The sequence below is a fragment of the Urocampus carinirostris genome, chromosome 3 (genome assembly GCF_059441175.1).
Source record: "Urocampus carinirostris isolate Australia breed hairy pipefish chromosome 3, RoL_Ucar_1.0, whole genome shotgun sequence".
NCBI lineage: Eukaryota > Metazoa > Chordata > Actinopteri > Syngnathiformes > Syngnathidae > Urocampus > Urocampus carinirostris.
The window spans coordinates 22,183,370-22,207,125 of record NC_142351.1 but is presented as its reverse complement, the minus strand read 5'-3'; the positions used below and the strand labels follow the sequence as shown (position 1 = coordinate 22,207,125).

General features: G+C 38.9%; 1 protein-coding gene across 2 annotated transcripts in view; it reads right to left on the bottom strand.

Annotated features, from left to right (window-relative positions):
* slc6a17 (solute carrier family 6 member 17) overlaps window positions 1-23,756 on the bottom strand; it is a 63,756-nt gene that overhangs the window by 14,203 nt on the left and 25,797 nt on the right. Inside the window, exons 9-12 of one of the 2 annotated variants that reach the window (XM_088331067.1) lie at window positions 22,947-23,139; window positions 22,715-22,874; window positions 21,068-21,230; window positions 18,723-19,083 (exon numbers count right to left, since the gene is read on the bottom strand). In XM_088331067.1, the coding sequence (XP_088187193.1) occupies window positions 18,724-19,083; window positions 21,068-21,230; window positions 22,715-22,874; window positions 22,947-23,139 (876 nt within the window). In that variant the 3' untranslated portion in view covers window position 18,723. Of the gene's footprint in view, window positions 1-18,587; window positions 19,084-21,067; window positions 21,231-22,714; window positions 22,875-22,946; window positions 23,140-23,756 lie in introns of those variants that run through there. The other variant, XM_088331066.1, reaches the window with a different exon arrangement.

Genomic DNA, 23,756 nt, shown 5'->3' with positions numbered 1-23,756 from the left:
TGTCCAAAACCATGCTTATATTTATCATTTAAGTAACATTTTTAGAAGATTAAAATAATTTGCCCACATAACTGATTTTTTTGTAAATACTGCAAGATAAGTTCAAATGCAGTTCAGTCCCTGCAGCTTGTGCGACAATGCGGCCAATTTTTCTAACGGCCGCCAGGGTGCGCCAGAGCAATAAAGGAAAGAGTGAGACAGTCGGATTTTGAATTTGTTTGCTACGCAAGAGAAAAACAGCGGAAATCCGCGGATCCGCAGAAAATTCTGATCCCTGTCCATTCTCCAAAAGTGAGCTCTATAGCTGCCCACCGTGTGTTTAAAATGTGTTCGTACGTTACGCGATAAAATGAAAGATTATATATGGATGTATACAACTCTGGTATCCACTTTATCCGTGGGGAAGAAAATAAAATGGAAATGTCCCGAAGAAATTGACACATTAAGTTTTTTAGTAAGGGAGCTGGAGTTTATTACAACTGTTTTGCAACCACCCATGTAGAGGTTTGGCGGCCTTTTGAAGAGAGAGAGACAGAAGACAGACAGGCAGAGATAAATATTGAGATTTTTTTTATTCCCACGAAGGACTGAACTAGTACAACTCAAGCCCAGGGGCTCCGTATTCCCATTATTTCCAAGATAATGCACTTTGAAAACAACGTGGCTTGGCTTGTGATGTCGTGTGAGGAACACCGACACGCATGCAAGCCAGTCACCATATTGGTTATTGTGTTGATTGGTCGAAGAGGTTCCAAGTGTTTCAAGCGAAGTTTTGGTCCCTTTGTAGAGAATGCTTAGTCCAGTGGTTCCCAAAGTGGAAAGATCTGGGGTGGTGGTGAGAAAGAATAGGGCGATAGGGGGGGCGGCAGTCCGAAGTCGAAGTCAGAAGTTTAAACGTAGTGCGGTTATGAAACTGTAAAGCACTGCGTTTTTTCCAAGGTTTGGTAGTGAGTGATGGAGTTTTGGCCAACAACAATTGTTACTGTTCGAGTTTTAAAAGCTCCGACCATTCAGAGGCAAGTTTTAACAATAGCACAAGCCAATATACGCGATTCAAAGTTTGCAAGCACCACACTATGCCACACCCATCGTGTGAGCTCAATGAGTGTCATGGCGGACTCAACAGTCAACAAACAAGAAGGAAACGAAGCTTGTACTGAAGAATGGCGGTACATCACTTATTTGGACTTATTTTGGTTTTGACGAAGCGGACGTGGAACAAATTTACTTTTCCGTAGTTGCTAGGTCTAGACTCTAGAGCAGGGGTGGCGAACACGTGGCTCTAGAGCCGCATGCGGCTCTTGAGCAATAAGAATGCAGCTCTTTGCCTCATCATATTTTCTATATACTGTGGCTCTTTGCTTTGTTCATGTTTAGTTTTTTTGTGTGTATTGAGGCTGGACACTTTCCTTGAAATCAACACAAGAACAATACTTGTTGTATCGTCAGGAGAGGAGTGTGTCATGAGAAATAATATGTTTTTAATTGTGTGTGTTTGTGTGTGTCTGTCTGTCATGGCAGGTCAGTGCGTGGTGTGGCTCTTTGACTCTCACAGTTAAAATTTTTGGCTATTTGTGTCAAACTTGTTCCCCACCCCTGCTCCAGAGGAAACACAAGTCATTTGTACCAGCACCTTAAAAATGATCACATATTACAATGTACGGCATGTCAAAAAGGATTACAAGTAAAAGACGAAGAAGGTGCATCTACAAGTAGACTGGAAGGTAGACAAACCCCCATCAAAGCGGAATTTGCGCTCTTCACGCCGTACGAGAAATGTTCGCAATGGCACAAGGAAAAAACCCATGCTGTGACTCTAGCTAAAAATGTTTAATAGTGTCCAACCCCAAAACTGCATTATCGATTGGAGGTAACACTTTTTAGATATGAAAGTTAATAAGTGAAATGTTACAATAAGAGTAATAAATACTTGTAGCAGTAGTGTTAATAAGTTAGCAGGAATGGTGCCTTTGAGTACACTGGGGAACCAAGGGGGCGCCAGCCTGCAAAAGTTGGGGAACCATTGGCTTAGGCGTTCTGTTGCATGTGGATGCAGTAACGTACAACAAAGGGAAAGCCGCCAAAAACGGGCCAACTGGAAATGATAACACACGGACAGCTAATGGGAGCTTAATGGGAACGATTAATGAAAAGATAAAATACCTTTGAGCTTCTTTTTCACAGTATCTGTTCTGTATGCCAGTTAGAGGTCAGATCGGGCCTTTAAAATCCAGCCTAACGGGTATAAAAGCCCGAACCTGACCAAAAAAACCCGACCGATTAACTTTAATTGAGGGACATGGCCCAAAGTAAACCTGAAGCTACATTTTGGCGCTGTGTGTACTTCGGTGCCGAAGTGTGCGCTTTGGGTTTAATCCGGGCTCGGTCCCTCAAATCGACCGACTGCCCAGAAGTGCAGTGCCGAAGTGCACACTTTTGGCCCCGATTAGACACCTCGGCGCCGAAGTATGCGTGGCGCTGAGATGCATAGCCATATTGTAAAGTAAAAGTGCAGTTACTTCAGAATAATATCTGTAGGGCTTTTTCTAGCTTTAATTTTGAAAATTATTAGGATTGAAACGAATTATTCTTCACTACATCAGTAAATGAATTTGCCTCTAGGTGTTGCTTGTGCTCCACCATAAATCTTTTATTCCTCTGAAGGATGCTAGACTTGGTAGCACGGCAGCGCAATGGTTAGTGCGTGTGCGTCACAGTTTTGAGATCGAAACTTTCTGTGTGGAGTTTGCATGTTCTCCCCGTGCTTGCGTGGGTTTCCTCCGGGCACTCCGGTTTCCTTCTACATTCCAAAAACTTGCATGTTTGGTTAATTGGCCGGTCCGAATTTGACCTGGGTGTGAAAGCGCGTGTGATTGGTTGTCTGTCTCTATGTGTGCCCTTCAACAGGCTGGCAACCAGTTCATTGTGTCCCCAGCCCACTGCCCGAAGATAGCTGGGATGGGCTCCAGCACCTCTTTGACCCTACTGAGGATAAGTGGTGCAGATAATGGATGGATGGATGCTAGAATTTCTTACGCTGATAAAAAAATGTAATTCACATTATCACTTTAAGTTCTTTTGAGTTCTAATATGAAATACTAATCTCAAGAAAATGGATTCAATGAACCATGCCAATTGAAACACCACACACAATTTATTAACATAAAAAATTAATGGGGGAGGGGAAGGCGCCGGAGATTATGGGAGTTTTCTACTGCTGAAAGTCTAGAAGTTACTAGCACAGTTTCCTGCTATAATGCTAGTCAATTTGGGGAGATTCCCTTGTCCAGAAAAAAAACGCTCATTCCCAAAAAACAGCAAACATGGTGTTTAATCTCAAACCGTCCTCTTACTTGTTGCGGAGAGATTTGGTGTTGTGCTCCGTATGCTCACAACGTACAGCACACGTGCTGTTCTTAAGGCCACAGTGCAGACCCGCACGACCATGTTAAGTGGTCAACTTGCGATGAAGCAAGGAGGAGAAAAATAAAAAGAGAGATATCGATCAGCTCCTCTTTTTGTTTGGACCAGGGACGCTTGATCAGATCATGCCTCTCAGGATTTGGATGACAGTGATAGAAGCTGCTGAACTTCTGTCAGAGAGCCAAAGAAGTGAGAAATTTGCATAATGTTCTGTAATTACGTACGGTGAGAACATTGATCTATCAAAACATAGCCTTGGATGTTTTACTTACATTCAAACTTCATGTTATCAGATTGTATTATAGTACATGGTGAATTGGTATGTTTGGGACCTGTCCAAAAGGGGACGCCGTCGTTTCATCCATTTCAAAGCGAGCCACCCGAAACAAAGAAGGTAGAAGTCAATTTTGTGCTAGGCTTATTTGCTCTACATATCACTCAAGTAGAAGTAGAAAGTAGTAATCCAAATAATTTCTTGAGTAAAAGTAAGTGCATGCTGTGCAGATCCTCCACAGGAAAAAGAAACAGCAAAAGAGAAGCCTGGCCCAGCCCAATTGGTGATTGACATTTTAACGCCAGTGCACATTCTACGACAAGGATACCATCTTTTCCATTACACTTTTTGGCCACTGAAAGGCTCGAACAAACCCAACTAGGTCATTTCACGGCCAATGTGTGGTGCCGTCTGATGATTAGCTGACAAAAGTGGATATTATATCTAGCCCCGGGCTGTCCTTCAGTTTGATTGCATGTTTGACTTGCCAAAGTAAAAGGCAGGAGTCTTAAGTTATTTTTTAAGTTTAAAAAAAAAAAAAAAAATAAATAAATCAACAACTGTGGTGCAATTGCAAACTCAGTTATCGTTCCCTGGTCAATAATGAAGTTATAGCAGTTTTAAACAATCTCGGGGTGGACAAAATCCGTCAGCAGCTAAACAAGAGTCCCGCAGAATTAATGTGAAATTGACATTGTTTCCTTTCCCTCTTCTTTCCTGTGGGGAAGTGCTCCCTTTAATACACTTCCCTTTCTTTCCATTGCATGGAAATCAACCGGTCATTCTGGTATGACTTAAATTTCATGTTCATGATCTCTGTGTATTGTCTGTTGATGTCCTTGTAATATCTATTTCAGCCTGGTCATGCAGGAAGGGGGGTTACCTCATGTGTGGTCCCTTCTCAAAGTTTCTTCATTTTCCTTTGAGATTTATGAGTTTTTCCTGGTTCTATAACCTTTTAGTATAAAAAAATGTTTTTCTCCTGTATCTGTTTCAGTCGTCTCTTGTCATGTTTGTGTGTGTGCATTAACTTTATCTAGCAAGTGTACTCATTTATTGGAACATTTTAATGTCAAATCGTCCGCCCAACTTATCTTTATTGGTTGCCAGGTTATTTGTGTCTGTCATGTGTAGCATATTCCTTGTGTACTTCCTCTTTCTCACCTTGTATCTTGTTTAGGATGTCTGTTTTATGCTTATGAAATTTCTTACATGAGCACACCTTTGCTTTATTTGCACCAATTTCTCAGCAATTCCCACTCAAACACTTAATTTGAAAAGCTAAACTTGTAAAGCAATAAATCAAGGGTGTCAAAGTGAGAACGGGCCAAATAAAAAAATGTGGCTACAATTTTCCTGAATAAAATTCCCCCTGATCATTGAAGGAGTGAAACCAGTATTATTTATTCACCACCAGTGGCCTAGAGTTAGTATTTTACTAAAACTGGGCTAAATTAATTTAAATAATAAGTAAAATAGCATCATTCACTCAAATGAAATATTTTTAAAAATATAATTGGATTGAAATATAATAAAATAAAGTGTAAAAGTCTATAAGGCAAAAACAGCATTTTCTTAAAAGAGATGTAACAATACACAGATATCCCTTGTTTATTATAAAATAATGAATCAAGATCATATCGGGCAGTAGAAATCCTTGACTATGACATCCAATCCTCCATTATCTGCACCGCTTATCCTCAGTAGGGTTGCGGGGGTGCTGGAGCCCAACCCAGCTGTTTTGGTAGCCAGCCAGTTGCAGGGCACACAGACAACTCACTTGCTCATTCATTCACACCTGTCAATTAACCTGACATGCATGTTTTTGGAATGTGGGAGGACACCAGAGTACATGGGGGAGAACACGCAAACTCCACACGGTGAGGCTGCGGTAGCTGGACTTGAACCCTGGACCTCCGCACTAAGGGGCTGTGCACTAACTCACCGTGCGGCCATTACTTTGACATATGTGCCATAAATCTATACGCTTGCTCTGGGTTGACACATTGATTTGACAACTAGCCATGATTTAAACTTGACTTTTGAAACCCTAACACTGATTTGAAACCCATATTTGAATTTTTAATCCTATTTTGAAACATTCTTTTAAACTAAAAAGCTAGCCCCAACTAGTAACTTAAACTTGTTTTAAACCACTCATTTTCAAATCAAAATGTAAACCTTACTCAAATCTTAATTTTAATTGAAAAAGCCCACTATTATTATGAAAGCAAAATTGTTCTTTTTGTTGTCTCCCTCCACCCAAACTCAACAAACAGAATTCTAATCAGGATTTTAAAAGTATTTTAACTGACTTGATGTTGGAGAAAACTGGAACAAGCTCAAATATTGTCTTTTGAGGATTAACATCCTTATACATGACTGAGTCGGAACAGTTTTGTCATGATTACCCAAGTGGAGCCACCTGGGGTAATCATGTGGCGCGCTGGAATGTGCTTCCTGATTGGTTAATGCTCCCTTTTTAAACGCGTTACGCGGAGAACTCTTTGTCGGAGGATACTTTTTACCCCGTTTGACTCGCCTGATTTTTCCTGTGTGTTTTTGACTTGTTTATCTGATTCTGCCTGCCTCCGATCCGACCTGCTTCCGTTCCACGCTACGATCTTCTCTCCAGTCCCGGTAAACTCGACCTGCTTCCGTCCCACGCTACGATTGGCTATGTGTCCCGAAGTTGCCTTCACGGCGTTGCTGCTGACGTTCGACGGTCATCGCGTCTCCCGCTAACCCTGTACGCTTCCCCAAATAAAAGACTTGTAACGAACGCTCTGGGGTCTCCTGCTCTGTTCTGGTCCGCCCTGACAAGTTTTATTTTTAGTGTTAAAGTAACCGCGGTGTACCTGTCCGACCAACGATCCACATTCACGCTGGACTGGATGATGAGGTTTTTATTATAGTTGCTGCAAATGAATGAGTCACAACACGTGGTAAGCTTCTCTGCTGGCTTTGATCTCTTTGCTCTCGTTGACAGCTCGCTGTTAGACTGCCCCAAAACATATCAAATAGCTTTCTTTTCAGTTTACATATAAGACATATTAGAATATCAACCATCACAATACATTTTTACATCCATTTTAACAAGATACTTTTAACAAGAGATCGTATAGTGTTTTTTTTAACGTTTGAAATGAATTCAACATATTTTTCTTTAAACTAAATTTTAACCAACATCATCCTTTTTATATATATGACAAAATAGAAATAATAACAATAATGAGTATAAAAACGGGTACAATTTCCCTGCAAATGAACGAGTCACAACACGTGGTAAGCTTCTCTGCTGGTTTCGATCTCTTTGATCTCTATAAGGGGAATTAGCATTTTAGCACAACATGCAACGTTTGACAAAACTAACATAAAAGGCGACAGAAACAAAACAAAAATAAATCCAAACAGCTTGACAAGATTAATCACATTACTGTGCATGTTGAGAGATTTGTCAGCTGTGGTTTTAATGTTTAAAATTAACTTTTTTTTGGAGCACCAAGAAATCGTGTCTTACCGTTGACAGCTCGCTGTTAGACTGCCAACAAACCCCGCCTTCTGGTCACATGTCAAAAGCCAAACCAAACCTTACCCCATACCAGCAGGTGGCACTGTTGGACTCATCATTGCAGGACACTTACACAAAAACTATACAACATATTTCAGCAGGAATTTCAATAAAACAAAAGTTATTGATACACCCGTTACATTAAGTTGAGTGCAACTAACATGTTATTGTGTTCATTTACTCAAGCCTGCTGGACATTGTGCTGTGTTGTATCAATGTTATTGTATTAGCATTATCGTCTGTATTGATTTGGGGTAAAAATGTATTGTTTTATTTTATTTAACACAGTAAATTTTCCTAGCGAGCTCAATAAAGGTTTCTGCCATGTAAAGTTCTGTTATCTTGTCTCATTGTTACACACTTCATCAAAATAATTCGATATTGAACCAATTATTTCCCTCAGACAGTAACAAGTGTTTGAACCTGTTCTAACGCAGGATTCGACTGTTGAAAAAGTGTGAGAATGGCTAGCGTTTTTTGTTTCCTGGATCAGAATGCTGAGTCCAGGCAAAATGGGAAGCTTTTTTTTGGAATGGACATTTCAACAATGTCTCCACGTAATAAGCCTTCGCCTGGGGCTTTCGTGCTCTGCAGAAATTGAGGTGTGAAAAGCATGTACTTGCTAATGAGACAAGTTTCAGTTCAATGTTGTGAGTGCTGACCTCGTGTAAAGAAACACCTCTCGTCTTTATCCAGGTTGTCCACGTATTTTGATTACTGCTTGATACGTCCCCTGCCCACTGCCTGAAGACAGCTGGGATGGGCTCTAGGACTCCCGTGACCCTACTGAGGAGAAGGGGTGCAGATAATGGATGGATGGATATTCTAGTTCCGCTTTATTTCAAAGAATCATATAAACAATAATTATTAGGGTTGGCTCTGTGTTTCTGATATTTTTATATTGACTGTTTATATGTTTTAATATTGGACACCTGAAAAAAGATATTGAATGTCAGAGATGATTGTTATTTTGACTATTATTACTCACTGTTGTTATTTTGACTAGTATGCACTGTTCACATCATGATCACTATTCGCCAATAATGTTGTTGTTCTTTGTTTGTCACATGCTGAAGGGTGGATCTTCTTTTTTTAACCTAGGAAAAGAAAAGAAAGGGCTGAGATTTGAGAACAGATTTGGAATTTTGAGTTTTTTTCTGTGCAGTCCTCTCCTGTTCTCCTTGCAAGTTCATCCAGTAATTCGTTGATGTAGTTTCTCCTTTTTTGAGTGTCTATTAAATTAAGAAGTTATCATTTTCCCGACACTTTTGGACCCTGGGTCGGTCTTCATCATAACGTTGAGGCAGGTTCAATATTGCCAGGGTATTTTTGAGAAGACACGGGGGGATTTAATGAACTTAATAACAAGGGAGCCTTCATAAAGCAACCTGGTGACCAACGAGGGTATTAACATCTTTAGTTTCAAGAAGAGGCTACAGCAAAACATCAAGAACTCAACCTATTGTTTACTTACAATGAATAGAATTGTAAACTTTAGATATGCTTCATGTTTGCTTATATAACTTATCAAGTGTTACTGTGACTGCACGCACACCGACCATTTTGATTCCTCGTTCACATCTTTGATTTGGAATTGAACAGGAGTTTTATAAGATGCAGCCTTCGGAGAAAATCTTATTTGTGATTGTTAGAAACAAACACCAGAGCAAACAAATTTAATTGACAACACAGGTGCGTTGTGCTGAACAGGGCTTAGCTATAAATGAAATGTGAAGCCGAAAATAGGAGTGTAGCTTTTGTGACTTGAAAAGTGGCTGCCTGAGAGCGAAATCAGCATTGAAATTTAGCCCGGTGACACTAGATTTTACCTTTTCCTAAGTCCTCAAGCCTGTATGTATGTATATATTTTTCTTTTTTTTTTTCAATGATTTAACCTTTCACCTAAAATATTTAGAATCATTTGGGATTGCACACTGACATGTAGTAAGGAGAAACACAACCCTCCTGTTTCCATGGTGACCTGAGCACTACCCAATCTTGCCGTTGGTATAAAAAAATGGTAATTATTTTCATCATTTACCTTTATAGAATGTTTACAACTAAATGTTAAAAAAGACCTAATTTTATCTTTGAAAAACCCTGTTTTGTTTTTCTGTCTTTTTTGTTTATTTGTTTACAATATATTTTTATAACACTTGACATTGTAAATATTGTATATAGTAAAAAAAACATACAAAAATTGACAAACCAGAACCTTTTTTTACATCATAGCCCAGAATTCTCATAAAATATACTGTACACTAAAATGTAAAATATAGTTTTAGTCGCAGACAAGAATTAGAATTGTCTCACTTGTCATTATTGACAATGTATTTCACAGTGTTTACAACAAGATTAGATTGTCTGCACCGCTTATCTTCAGTAGGGTCGTGGGGGTGCTGGAGCCCATCCCAGCTATCTTCGGGCAGTGGGCAGGGGACACCCTGAACTGGGAGCCAGACAGTCGCAGGGCACACACAGACAGACAAACCACTCACTCAGTCACACCTAGGGACAATCAACCTGACATGGATTTTATTTGAATGTGGGAGGAAACCGGAGTGCCGGGAGGAAACCCACGCAAGCACAGGGAGAACATGCAAACTCCACACAGGAAGATTCGATCCCATGACCTCAGAACTGTGTCGCGGACGCGCTAACCACTCATCCGCCGTGGTGCCCTAGACATAGCATATCAGCATAAACATGAAATAAAGCCTTAAATGAGACAAGTAATATAGAAAATTTATGTCAGGATAAATATGCAAAAATATTCACGAGGTAGTGTTCTTGGAACCTGGGCTAAGTTGTCAGTCCATCGAAACAATGGTGAGATGAAAAATACTGAGGCAAACAAAATTCCATAATAATTCAATAAATAAGGTATGAAAACATGTTTACATTAGTCAATATTCAGAAAAAATGAAAAGTTTGTTTTTAAAAATGAACAGTACTTTCAAAATAGTATTACGTATTCAAAAGAATATTCTTCACTACCAATCAATATAATAAGTTAATGAGTTATTTTTCACAGGGGGAATAAACACAGATTGAAAAGGCAATAAATAAACTTGATCAAATATAGATTTAAACATTTTCATGATTCATTGACATGCCAAATAAGACACCAACAAAATGACTTTTTGATCAAAGTGATCCTTTTATTTTCCATCTTCGGCCATACGTTTTGCACCTTGTCTAAAAAAAACAAAAAAAAACAGAAATACCAAACGTTTTTTTCTCATTGAAATGTTTTATTCTTGCCAGTGTGAGACCTAAACACGCTTATCCCTTGCAGGAGTGTACATCCTGTGAACGCACGACAAGTCAACACCACGAAAACTGACAAAAAATTCACACCGAAAGTGCACACGCGCACACACCCACGCACACACACACACACACACACACACAGACAGGCAGCGAAGCGACAAGAAATAACCTACTGTACATCCAAAAAATAGTTGAAAATATACAATTATTATATACAGCTCAAGTATACACTGATACGCGTTGATCAGAATGTACATCGAGATTTACATTTGAATACAATGAATATAGACTGTATTTTGCTCACATCAAGACCAAACGTCCGGTTCATTTTTGCTTTCGCTAAACCTTCACCGGGAAAACCGCGAAGGTATAAGTTCCAGTGTTATGAAATTCCTTCTTACCCATCGAGACATCCTACCAATGCCCAGTGGGAATGCGCACGTGTGCGCACACTCCCGAGAACGTTTTGGGCCTTTGAAAGCAGCAAATATTTTTAATATTTGTTTTTATTCCGTCTTATTTGACTCTTTCAGTGCTTCAAAGTACATCTTTCTGATGTAGCCATTTATTGTGTACTCTTGTCCAAAGCTGAATCTATTGCATCCTGGTCATCCTGGAAGAGGGATTACCACTTGTGAGGCCCCTTCTCAAGGTTTCGTTTTTCCTTGTGCTGAGGTTTTGAGTTTTTCCATAGTCCACGTTTCAGTCCGCGGAAGTATTTCATTTCAATTCAAGAACGCAATTTTGCCTTGTTTCAATGTTCTTGCTTTTCTGTAATAAATGAGTTTGATTGTAACTTAAAAGTTTCTTATTTCATCCGGACATTGTTTTGAACCTGACAGCATGCCAATCCTTGTTTTTATATCATAGTAAAAGTTGCTGGTTTTACTTGATCATAAAGAAAACAGATTTGCTGTCAGATCAGCCTACGTTAAGACGTCTGGACAGGGCGTTTCGGTAGAACACCGGTTCTGGGCCACCCTATCAATTTGATAGTTTTAATGTGTGTTTTGGACTAGCTCTAATGCCGGTCTTGGATTACTTATCGGGTAAACCTCTGCTTGTAACATGTTGTGGCAATCTTTTACTTACTCTGTCAGTTGGTGGTCAGCTCATTTGGTTAAGTACTATGCTATTAACATAAGCAAGCCTGGTATGACTCCCAATCCATGTGGTCTTTTCCTGTAAGACATTTTGCATTTCCTTTCAGTGGTCGTCTTTCTTATTAATTAATCAACTTAAAAGTTGGGCGTGTCGTTAGGTATGTGTTAACAATGCTCAACTAAGTTAAAAAAGCCCTTGTGCTTATTTTCCATTGTGCCTATCTGCTTTAACCTTACTTATATTGGTGCTGTTTGGGGCAGAACACATTTGAGGAAAAGGGGTTTGGGGGTGCTGGAGAGAAATATCGTGCTTGTCCCCTAATTTCTAAAGTGGATCAAAAACATGGTGAAAGTAAGATAAGATCTGCTTCTTATAGAGTCCAATCACACACCCAAGCCCCCCAAAAAGAAAAGTTTTTTCAAGCGCATCTAAGAAATGCATGTACTTGCATGCAAATCGTGTTTTTCGCTGCCCCCATCTCCTGGATTGAAATCATGATTGCAGCCTTAAGTCTTCAAATTCCACACCCCACTTTTGAATTATAAAAAAAGACATCACATAACAATGTATGTTTTTAAGTGCTGTACATAATTGTTTTGTCCTGATTTATTGTCATTCTGTCATTGTTTTATTCATGAAGAAGTAGTATGAATGACTGTAATATTTAAGAATTTTGTGAAGCCCCTTTATGGGCCAGAAATTGGCCGCACATTAATGTATTCTATAGCTCTCTGTGCCAATGTCAACCCAGATTCATTACGCTAAACTGATCTCTAACACCTCAAGATTGTTTTGAAAAAGTGTCTCAAAAGGCTGCACAGATCACATATTATTGCAAACCACAGACTATTATTAAATCCTCTCCTGATCTAAAACCTACATGAGGGCAAGGGAAAAACTCAAAAACCTCAGCATGAGGAAAATGAAGAAACCTTGAGAAGGGACCGCACATGAGGTAATGCACCTTCCAGGATGACTAGGCTGCAATGAATGTTGCAATAACAAATAATACACAGATATTGTCAACATAAAATATAGGTTATTTATATGCTATAGAATAGAACATTTTCAGCGGTGTGGCTTAGCGAAAGCCGAAATGAAGCTATGGCTCAAAAATGCATTACGTATTAATCACAAACAACACAACAGATAGGACAAACAGTTTCTGGAGATGGAACTGTACTCGTAGTATGGAAGTATAGAGACAGGTCCATATTTAAATGATCTATCAAGAGTTGGCACCTTTGCCTGTATGCTCTATTGCGTCCAAAGTGAAAAATGTGCAGAATAGTGAAAAAATACTTAAATATGGAGGATCAAAGGAAAAGCGCTATGTATTGGGGATATGTTAAGCATTCCTTTTGTGTTTCCTTTTCAATACCAATGGCTGCAGAGCAAAACAAAACAAAACATTTTTAAAAGTCTGACAGTGCGGTCATACAATTTTAAGTTTAAGTTTTCTAATTTTAAGATAAAACATGTTATGGTTCAAATAAGCAAAAGTTGTTATGCCAATGGGGTAAGAATTAATCGTACTGCACTCTGATTTAACAACTAAAACAGTACATTATTTTCACCAATGCATTGAAGCAAGTAGTTAAATAATGAATTCACATTCAATTGCTTGCATGTTTGATGAAACAGTTACACTTTCCATTGAGGATTTTTCAACCCCGAGTAATCTTCAGGTTATTGTGCTGAGCAAAACTCTAACGCCATTAGTGAACGTTTAGCCATGTCTCCTGGCCAAGGCAAAAGACGACATGATCTATACGTTCTGTTACTTTATTCAAAGTGACAGGCTGGTCGACCGATTGGGTGCTTGTATTTTTAGCTCGCAGGCTGCTTGAGCTCAGCGCTCGGTCGGCAGACGCAGCTGCTCTGCTTTGTGCTCCCGCGAATGTGCTTTCGCTCAAATGTGCTTGTCTCTCAGTCGTAAAGAAGACATCAAGACATCAGGTGCTTGATGTCTCTATAGCTGCCGAACCGTTGAGTTTGATTTCACTTTTAAGTGCAATATTTTAAACCTGTGCAAATTGGGGTTTGGTAAACTGACTGAACATTTTTGTGCATTTTTCCAATAGTAGAGTTTGATAATAATGCCAAAACTTTGCTTCATGTTTGAGTGTCAAACAATGATGTTTGAGTAACAAAAAATAAAATGTATTAATGTACCAAAACAATGGCTTTGGACATGTTAATTCACCTAAAAACGCTATTTTCTTTTGACTCTGACTCTCGCCCCGCCCACAATCTACCCATGACTTTATAGTTGGACCAAAAATTGATAAACATGACAAAGAAATTAAGTCATGTTTACCAAAATATATACTTTTAGAAAAGCTAAAAAGGTCAAATGCTGTTGGCCAGGACTTACTCAAAGTCTTGGTTGTCAAGGTGAGGGCATGAAGTGATACCTCCACCAATGAAAACAGAAATAAAGCATTTAGTGAGAGACCCTGAACTGCTGGAATGTAAGTCTTTGCTGGGACTCATCTGCAAAAGACGGGTGCACTTCTTCAAATTAGACTGCTTTCAACGAGACAACAGTGAAAAAAAAAATGAAATAAAGAGATGTAAAGTGCAAACAATTGAAACTGAAAATGTAATGTTAGTTTGGTTCGATTAGAGAGAAGGTCTTGAATATGGTTATTCAGTTTATAAACTCAAAAACTGTAGGGAAATAACCTAGCATTTTGATACTGTAGAATGATTGTGGCATTATCGTATTTAAAGTATACATTTTTAAAAAACATCTTCCATTTAAAGAAGATGTACATTGTGCGCGTACGTTTTCATATTTTAATTCATTTTAACTAATAAAATAGGACCATGTATAATAGACAAACTTTTAAAGGGACAGTATGGACTATTTATTGCTTCCTAGTGGTTAGAAGAAATAAAAAACTGGAAAAAAATAATGAGAAAAATAATGTTGCTGGTTGGTTATTTTCAGTCTCTGTAGTTTTTATTCTTTTTTGTGCTTTCTACCACTAGGTTGCACTACACAAGACAGCAACATCTCGTGGTCAAATAATACAAACTGTTCTTTTAAGTGTTCTTAAGTATTAGTTGGTTAATGGTCTTGCTCATATCAGGCCTTTTTATTTTAATCTTAGTGGAAAATAATTACTGAAATAAAATCAATTTTGAAACATATGCCATGTATTTGACAGTAATACACAAGGGACAGATTTTAAATTGTAAGACCATAATAGACATACTGTGCAATTTTCAACCATCGCCAGTGATATTGTCTTTATTGAATTTTACGCACTGCAGAAACAAAGTATTTACCAATCGGGAGCAAATTTACTTATTCTAATTTATATGTTTCCACATTTAAAGATAAATTATGTTTATTTCCTAATAAAGTTAGAAAATCATCCTTAAAGTACAAAATAAAAAATCTAATCAAATCAAATTACCACAATGAAAAAATATATGCTTAAAATGAGCAAGAACGACCTACCATGCGTGAAGCAGGACAATTTTGCTTATTTCGAGTATGTTTTAACCTATTTTACTTTTGTAACAAGTGAATTACTTAAAACCAGCAAAACAAATGTTAAAACAAACTAAATTTTTTCCATTTGGGATAGGGTTTTATCTTTTGCAGTGCAGGAAGTATACGTGTATCTAATATTTTTCTATTTTCTTTCATAAATATTATATTAATGAAAGGATTCCACATTCATTCACCTCAACCTGCCAATCTCACAAACATTAGTCATTCTTGCTGACGGAAAACAAAAAAGACTGCATTATGATCCATAAGGCATCCTCATCACTCGCTAACTTTCCAACTCGGGCGCGGCCATCAGGAGGCCGCTTTGTGGGCTAATAGAGACATCTAGCGGTCACATGTCTGTACTGCAACAACAAACAACAGGCATCAAGGAGAATACGTATTCGCCTTTCACGTGAAACGTAAGGAAGCACCTTTTATTTTGTGAACGTTGAAGATGCTTTTTGAATGCAAACGTCCAACTCTGCAATCTTTATGCTTGAGCAAATATTTTGACTGGAACGGTCACAGATAAGACCGATGTTGGCTTGGAGAGGGATGGGCGTCAACAGGCTGTACTTGCCCAAGACATACCACAGGAAAAGGTGCCCCTACCACTCTAGTGGTTAAGGGATCCAACCAACCAACCAACCAACCAACCAACCAACCAACCAACCAACCAACCAACCAACCAACCAACCAACCAACCAACCAACCAACCCATATAAACGGGCATCTTTAGAATTGATGCTCAATTAAACAAATGAATAAATATATATATATAAATAAATGAAAAATAAATTAAAAAATAAATTAATTAATAAATAAATAAACACACACATAAATACATAAACAAATACATGTATTTTAAATAAACTAAATACATAAAATGATTAAAATAAATAAATAATTTATTTTATTATATTACTAAATTTTAATAAATATAAGTTAAGTCAACCACTAAAATATGATGTCAGTTACAATTCAAATTGACTAGAACATTTCAATGACCTGTCACTGGTGATCTATTTTTAAAACCGTGTTCTTAGGGGGCACCACGTTGGAGACCCCCTGATCTGGAGATTCTATGTTGCATTTATCAACTGAAGGTTTTCGTGGTGATAGAAAAAGTTCTGGTAATCCTCTGTAAGGATGCGAAAGTAGGCTGGCTAGAAATGGCTTGACGTTCTACCAAATGGTGATCAAAGAGGTTCTGCCACAATTGTGTTTTGGACAGATTCTTTTGAAACACTCTTCTTACCTAAATTCCTAAATTATTCGGTGGGAAAAATACTGTCCCCCTCTGTTTCAAGCGACTGTAATCGCTGTTATTATGTAAACACCTCATTTATTTCCGAGCAGGTGACTCGAGTTGTGCAGGTGCCAAAACACGTTCATGGTCTCTCAGACACGGTACCCTGGGCAACATGGCTCCACCATTCTATATTTAGACACGAAGGGTTCACTGGAGTTTTCTTGCATGGAACGCACGAGTCACACCTCTCATTTTCTCACTAAGCCATTTAAAGACAAGCCCTTCCTCTCACGAAAGAGGACAAATGAAGGAAAATAATCTAGCATATTGATATATTAACATCGTTTGGCTTAGCAATATTTCAAGTATGGTGCGTGGTGGGTGGACCCCTAACCACTAGGGTCGTAGGAGCACTATTTCCTGTGGTGTGTCTTGGGCAAGTAAAGCCTGGTGGTGCTCATCCCTCTCTAAGCCAACAAATGTTTCCATACTGAATTTATTTTTTTTTTTTTACAAAAGATGTTCATTGCGCGTTTTTTCCCCTAATTTTAATATATTTTGATTTGTTTTTCTGGTAAAAATAAAAGCATGTAGTATGAAAAAAATGCAAAGTGCTCTCTTATGGCAGATGGTTAATGATTTTGCTTTAATGAGATATTTTCTAGTCTTAGTGAATCGAAACATTAAAATCATGTACAATCTGCAAGATTATTTTAATGATGGGGTGTGTAGTTTGAGGTGTCCTTAAAAAGTTAAAAGTTGAATTTGTTCTCTATTGAGTAGCGGGTTCTCACGTTTCGTTTATCTTGGATGAAAATGTTGAAAGTTAGAAACGGACTGTTTTAAATACAGTCCAAATGCCAACAACAATCCTCAAAAAGAAGAGTTTCATTGAGTGCTTCTTAGAGAGTCACCATACTAGCACGCACAACAAACGTGGCTTGGCAGGGGCTGCAATAATGATTTCACCCCGCAGATCGCAACAGCAAGTAGAATATCTTGAAGTAATGGACATGGCATTTCTGATTGAAACGAGGATATTTTCTACCAATAGGATAGGAAGTTAATTTTTTTACTTACTATGTTAAAGTACACAACTACTGTAAATTCAAATTTGTTTGTGTGTGTGGGAGGGGCAGGGGTTTTGGGGGATTTGCATGTGACTTATAACAAACCGATTTTTGTGAAGGTTAGGGTTAATAACAATTTTTGAAAACTCATATTGTCCCCCCAAAAAAGACCTGCGTATCAAAATATAGCGTCTTTGTAAAAAATTATATGAAATTAATGATAATTTTACTATGTATAGTTTTTAAAACATATTATGTATATAAAATAAATGAAATCAATTTCAAAACGTTATGATGCAGCAGTCAACCAAGCATGCTTTCAATACGTAATGATACAGCCACAAACGTGGCAGCCGATACATTATCAATAGCCGTCGCAAGGACAGATAGCTCAAACTATGGTCAGGTATCATCTCTGTGATTGCCCATCCCTACTTGATGCTGTCTGTTTTAAAATCTCAGAATGTTTTCGGCTTTCCTTACTCTTTCCTGCACCCGTGCTCGCTCACAGCGCACAAAAATCTGTTTATTTCTTGGCATTCATACAACATGCGAGGTAAGCCCTTATTTTCGTGCCTTACTTGTTATTGATTATTTTTCAAGATTTTTAAATATGTCGTGTTAAAACATTTAATGTTTTTAATCTGTTTAGAAAATGGAGTTGATATTGAGATGTAACCATTCAGGAGAAAAAAATGAAAACTTTATCTCTCAATAAACAAGTGCCACTCAGTTTTCTGTGTTATGTCTTGATTGGTCCATTTTGTAATACAAATGTTAACCTTTCGAATGTCAATATCTGTGAATAAGATTGTGCTATTGACTACATTCTTATTAAGTGTCACTACACTAATTATTTTCTGGCCATTAGGACCACTGTACAGTATTGATTTTGATATGCTATTTTTCTTACAATGGATGAAATACCTATTTTGGAATCCTTAACAGATGTCACAAAAATGTGCAGAAATGGCTATCGAATTGTGCGCTGAAGCAAACAGGAAGGCGGCCATTTTGATTTGAAGCAACCTTGGGTTAATTCGACCTTAAGGCTGAATCAACAAACTCAGGCAGTCCTAGGAGACTTAAAGTTTTGCTATCATTGGCCATGACTGTTGCAGCTATTTTATATTTGTATACAGAACATAAAGCAAACACTGGACATACCTGGACTTGATTCCCCAGGCGTGTATAAGTGGGAGCAAAAGAACAACACCAAAACTGAACGCCTCGGCGAACCTCACATTATAGCTCCGACTCGGGCGATCCGATGTTCTGGTATCCCGTCTTGGTGCCGGTGCCATAGTTGGTGTTGGTCATCTCCTGTGTCCCACCGGGCCCCAGGTAGGCGCGCTGCACAGGGGCGGGGGGTGCCGGGCGAGGGGTTTTGCTCAAGATGAAACGCTGCTCGTCCTGTTCCTCCAGGTTGGACATGTCCTTCACCATGCCTTTGCGATAGGAGACAGACAGCTTGTTGGAGCCATCTGACAGCAAGTTGAAGTGCCGGGCCACGAAAACCAACGGCAGAGGCAGCATGGCCACAATAATGAGTGAGTAGGCCATGGCCGACGCCCATGGCGGGTAGCTGTGGAATTGTTCGGAGCCCTGAGCAAACGGAGAGAAGATAAAATCACAAGAGCTAGAAAAAGAGGAACTCGTTTTTTCATGGATACGGTTTTAAGAAAAGGTTTGGACATTATTTTCAAGATATTCCTTTATAAATCATTGGTTGTTTAGATAAGCGATTTCAGTTACATACAGTATATCTTATAGCAGACCAGCTCAGTGATATTTGAGATGTGAAATTAAGTTTATAGGATTTACAAAGTGCATTTATAAGGCAAAAAGAAGCAGCCAGGTTCTTGATTTAAGGCACCCCAACAGAAAAATTACAGCAATGTTTGGTATATCCTAATTTTGCAGTAATATTAGCCTCTAAACCAGGAATTTCAAACATAGAGAATTAGCCCGTTTGATGATTTAATTTGACCCACCTTAAATATATGAGTATGTTAAAACTGAAGCAAGTCTCTGGGTTTGTCATGATTACCGATGTGAATCACCTGTGCCCGCTCATTTGGCGCCAATCGCTGCGGGTTCTGATTGGCTCCCTGTCCCTATTTAAACCCAGTCCTGTCAATCCCCTGTTGTCAGTCCGTCTGCGAACCTCTGTTTATACAAGGCAAGCCTTTTTCAACCCTGATTCCTGCTTGTCCCGTTTTTGCTCCCGTTTTTCTCCGGCTATGACCTGATTTGATCCCAACCACGTCTGCTTTCCCGTCGTGGCTTACGACCCGTTTCCGACCCCGACCACGTTTTGCTCTCCCAGTCCCGGCTACCGACCAGTTTTTCCGTCCCTGACACCGCCATCGCTCACTACGAAAGATCCACTTCCGTGTGCGGATCACAGTTCGAGTGCGAGAGCAACTTGGTTGGTCCAGCGAACACCGGATCGTGGGCGCTGTCGTTCCTCTTTCTTTCAATAAAACTTATGGTAAACGCTACGCAATTGGGTCCTGTCTCCATTCTGGTCCTGAAAGGGGCATTTCTATCAAGTTATGATTTCTAAAATAAATGCAGACCAAATGGTCCATCTGGCAACTACATCTAATTTAACTTATTTAGTCTAATCTTATTTTCCATGCACTGCTAAAACGTATATGTTTATATTTATTATTCTTCATTTCAAACCAGTATGCCAATTAAGGCAAAAAAATGGATTTACTTTCATAATTCCGATTTAAAGTTGCAACGTGTGGTGAGCTATTTAAGGTATAAAACTGCATTCACTCGACAGTAAAAATAAACCAGTTGACGTATTGAATGCCAAACATGAAAACGTTTTTTCCCCCATTTTTTGTGAATAAATAGGTTATGCATAGAAAAGATCCTTTTTCATTCATGATTATCATATGTGAGTTAGGCTACTCAAGTAAGCTGAATGATGAAGAAGAATACTGAAAAACAGTGGCAGGCTTAAACTTTCAAATTGATATTCTTTTAACAGAAAGTTTGGATTTGGCCCCAGAGCCAAACTCAGTTTGACACTCCTCCTCTACACAATTCCTATCACTTCAAATGAGGGTCTGGATCCTGGTTGAAGATATTTTTGACAATAATGTATTTTAAAACATCGCCGGTTATGTCAAGTTTGATGGTTTTCAAGCATTGCCAAGCTGATTTAAATCACACCACATTGTAACTTTTTCTCTGCAGATTACCCGGACCTGTACTGACTACATAGCTTTACACACCATGATGCAACCACTCAAAAAAATAACTTCAGGTAGCAAGTGTTTGTCTTCAAACGCTGTGTTCTTCTTCCACCATGCATACTGCCCTTTTAACCAAATAACTCAATTTTAGTTTCATCAGTCTACAGCACATTATTCTAAAATGAAGCTGGTGTTTCCAAATGTGCTTAAGCATAACTTAAGAGTTTTTGTCTGCTATAAGATATAATTAACTGAAACTGTTCATTCAAACAACCAGTGATATATACAAAGGAAAAACTTGGAAATAATCATGGGTGCCTGATCATTGTCATATGACTGTACTTGCTGCTCAAAGATTGATGGGTTATCCACACCTCAGACTCCACCCAGGCGTTGTAGCCTGCAGGGCTAATGGCCATCTCGATAACGGTTGCCACGATGAGCACCACCAAGACAGCTGGCGACACGTACCTCCACATGTAGTAATAGAAATTATACGGACGGAAGCCCAACATGTCCTCCAGGTCCTGCATAAACCTGCATGGCCATGCACAATTGACTTATAAAGATGGCATTCATTCATCCATCTGCAACATAACATTCGTTATTTTCATGATGTTGATGGAAGTGTATGCATTAAGATGCATTGGAACATGGCGATGTAGACGCAGAATGTGAGGTGTGTCATAATGAGGTAAGCGGTGTGTCGCAATAGTTGGTGTGAGCGTGTGAGTAGAATTCGGTGTTGTGTTGGTCAATAAACAGGTGCAGACGGTTGTCGCTCTCAAAGAAGTCGTACGCGTTCTGTGGGTATTCTTTATCAATAGGGAGGAATTCCAAACCCCTCTTTAAAACGACACGCGACATTGTTGGTTTTTGTTTGTGATTTAATTTTTCTCCTTTGGGAAATTTACCAAGCACACTAGTTGGCTAAGCTAGCCTACTAGCTGTATAGAAGGAGCAGCATGTTTGGGCACAACAAAGCACAGATATATGGACTGTAAAGGGGATGGTGAGAAGCCGTTTGCCACATAGGTGAGGCAATTTGAGCAAAGCAACAAGAGTTACGATGTGGTTTTAGCGAGCCTTCTCCTGACGTGACGGCGCGGCATTTATGCAGTTTGCCGACGGATTTCAAGGGGGATTATGAGCAGGTGAAGAATAACCTCACATTTTGTGCCCACAGCGATATTAAGTGACTTAAAACTCCAGATTGTGATTTCTCAGTGAGGAATAACAGTTTTCTTGTTGTAATAAAAGTTAGTCTTATTTATGACAATAACCTTTTTCTATTAAGTTTGGTAAATTTATAGCCCAATTGTCTAGAAAGGAGATGCTGAAAAGGAACGAGCAAAAGTAGCTACGGCAAGCGGCCGAAGAAAGCAGGTCATGGCTCTCATTGGCAAATGATAATAGAAAGATAAAATCTATACACTGTCCCATTTTAATATTTATTTGTTCCTCAGTTGCCATGCTATTGAAATATCTTTATTTTATTCACTTTTTGTATTTAATTTGGAATAAATAATTAGAGCTGCACTGCAGCTGAGTTAGCACGTCCGCAGCATTGTTCTGAGGTCATGGGTTCAACCCAGCTACCAGCCTTCCTTTGCTTACTTTTCATGTTCTCCCCAAGCATGGGTTTACCCCAGGCACATTGGTTTCCTACCACATTCCAAAAACATGCATGACAGGTTAATTAGCCGGTCCCAATTTTCCCTAGGTGTTAGAGATGAGTTGTCGGTCTCTGTGTGCCCTGGCAACCAGTTCAGGGTGTCCCCTGCCCACTGTCCGAAGATAGCTGGGATGGGCTCATGCACCCCTGCGACCCTACTATAAGTGGTGCAGATAATGGATGGATGGATAAAACATCAGGCATTAAAAAATAAATTAATTAAATCAATATTTTATCCGTGGTTGGGGGGAAATGGAAAATAATACACAATGTTTTTTCAGATATGTAATTGTGTGTTTTGCCTTGTTTTAAGTGCTTCAATTCAAGACTGCTAGTCATTCTGTACCTTTTGGTTCCATATATCCATGCCACAGAGATGTTTTCCAAGATCACAACTACCGTGAGCGGCAATCCCGCAGAGTAGTCATCGAACATAGTGACAAAATAGTTCCCGGAGCGTTGCACAAACAGCAGGCCCAGCAAGAATGCAATGATGCAACAAACCACTGAAAGACACAAAGAAGGCATTAAAACTTTGACTCACTTGGAACCGTACAGAGAACAAGCTCAAAGCTCACCACACAAGATCTCTTTGCGTATCTTGAAGGCGTCGAGGATGGGTGTGGTGATGCCCGTCATGGTCCCGATCATGCTCCCCAGGCCCAAATTAATCAGCATGAAGAAGAACATGACCGACCAGAGGGGACTGGCTGGGAAGTGCGTCATGGCTTCCGTGAAGGCAATAAAAGCAAGGCCGGTGCCCTGCACTGCCTGCATAATGAGGAGTGACATGCGCTTGAAAAGTCATGTAAAATTAGATTATATCTTCTCCTCCAACACCTCCGTTTCAAATGATCAGCTTAGCTAGCACGGAAACCCACTAACAACCATTTTAAGATGAGTTGGACACCCACAGAGACGGGTTTTCAAACAATATTTTCAAACGCTCTATATATCATCTATTGCTCTCCTATACAACCTCAAACTTAAATCCTCTATATAAGATACAAAAAAACAATAATAATATTTTTTTAAAGTAGTTATAGAGCACATGCACATCATTTAATATATATATATATATATATATATATATATATAAATATATATATATATATATATATATATATATATATATATATATATATATATATATATTGAAAGAACAATATTGTTTTAAATAATAAGCAAAAATACATGAACTATCATATAACCTTGCGTTTTTTGTTTAAATACTGGTTCAAGAAATTTGCAACACATTTGGAAGCTGGAAAGGCGGGAGAGGGAGTGAAGAGTGATTTCATGCTCGCCCTTGTGGTTTTGTGTTAATGTAGTGTGAAAAGGGTGAAAAAAGAAAAGGACTGTTTCGAATTAACCCAAACCTTAAAAAA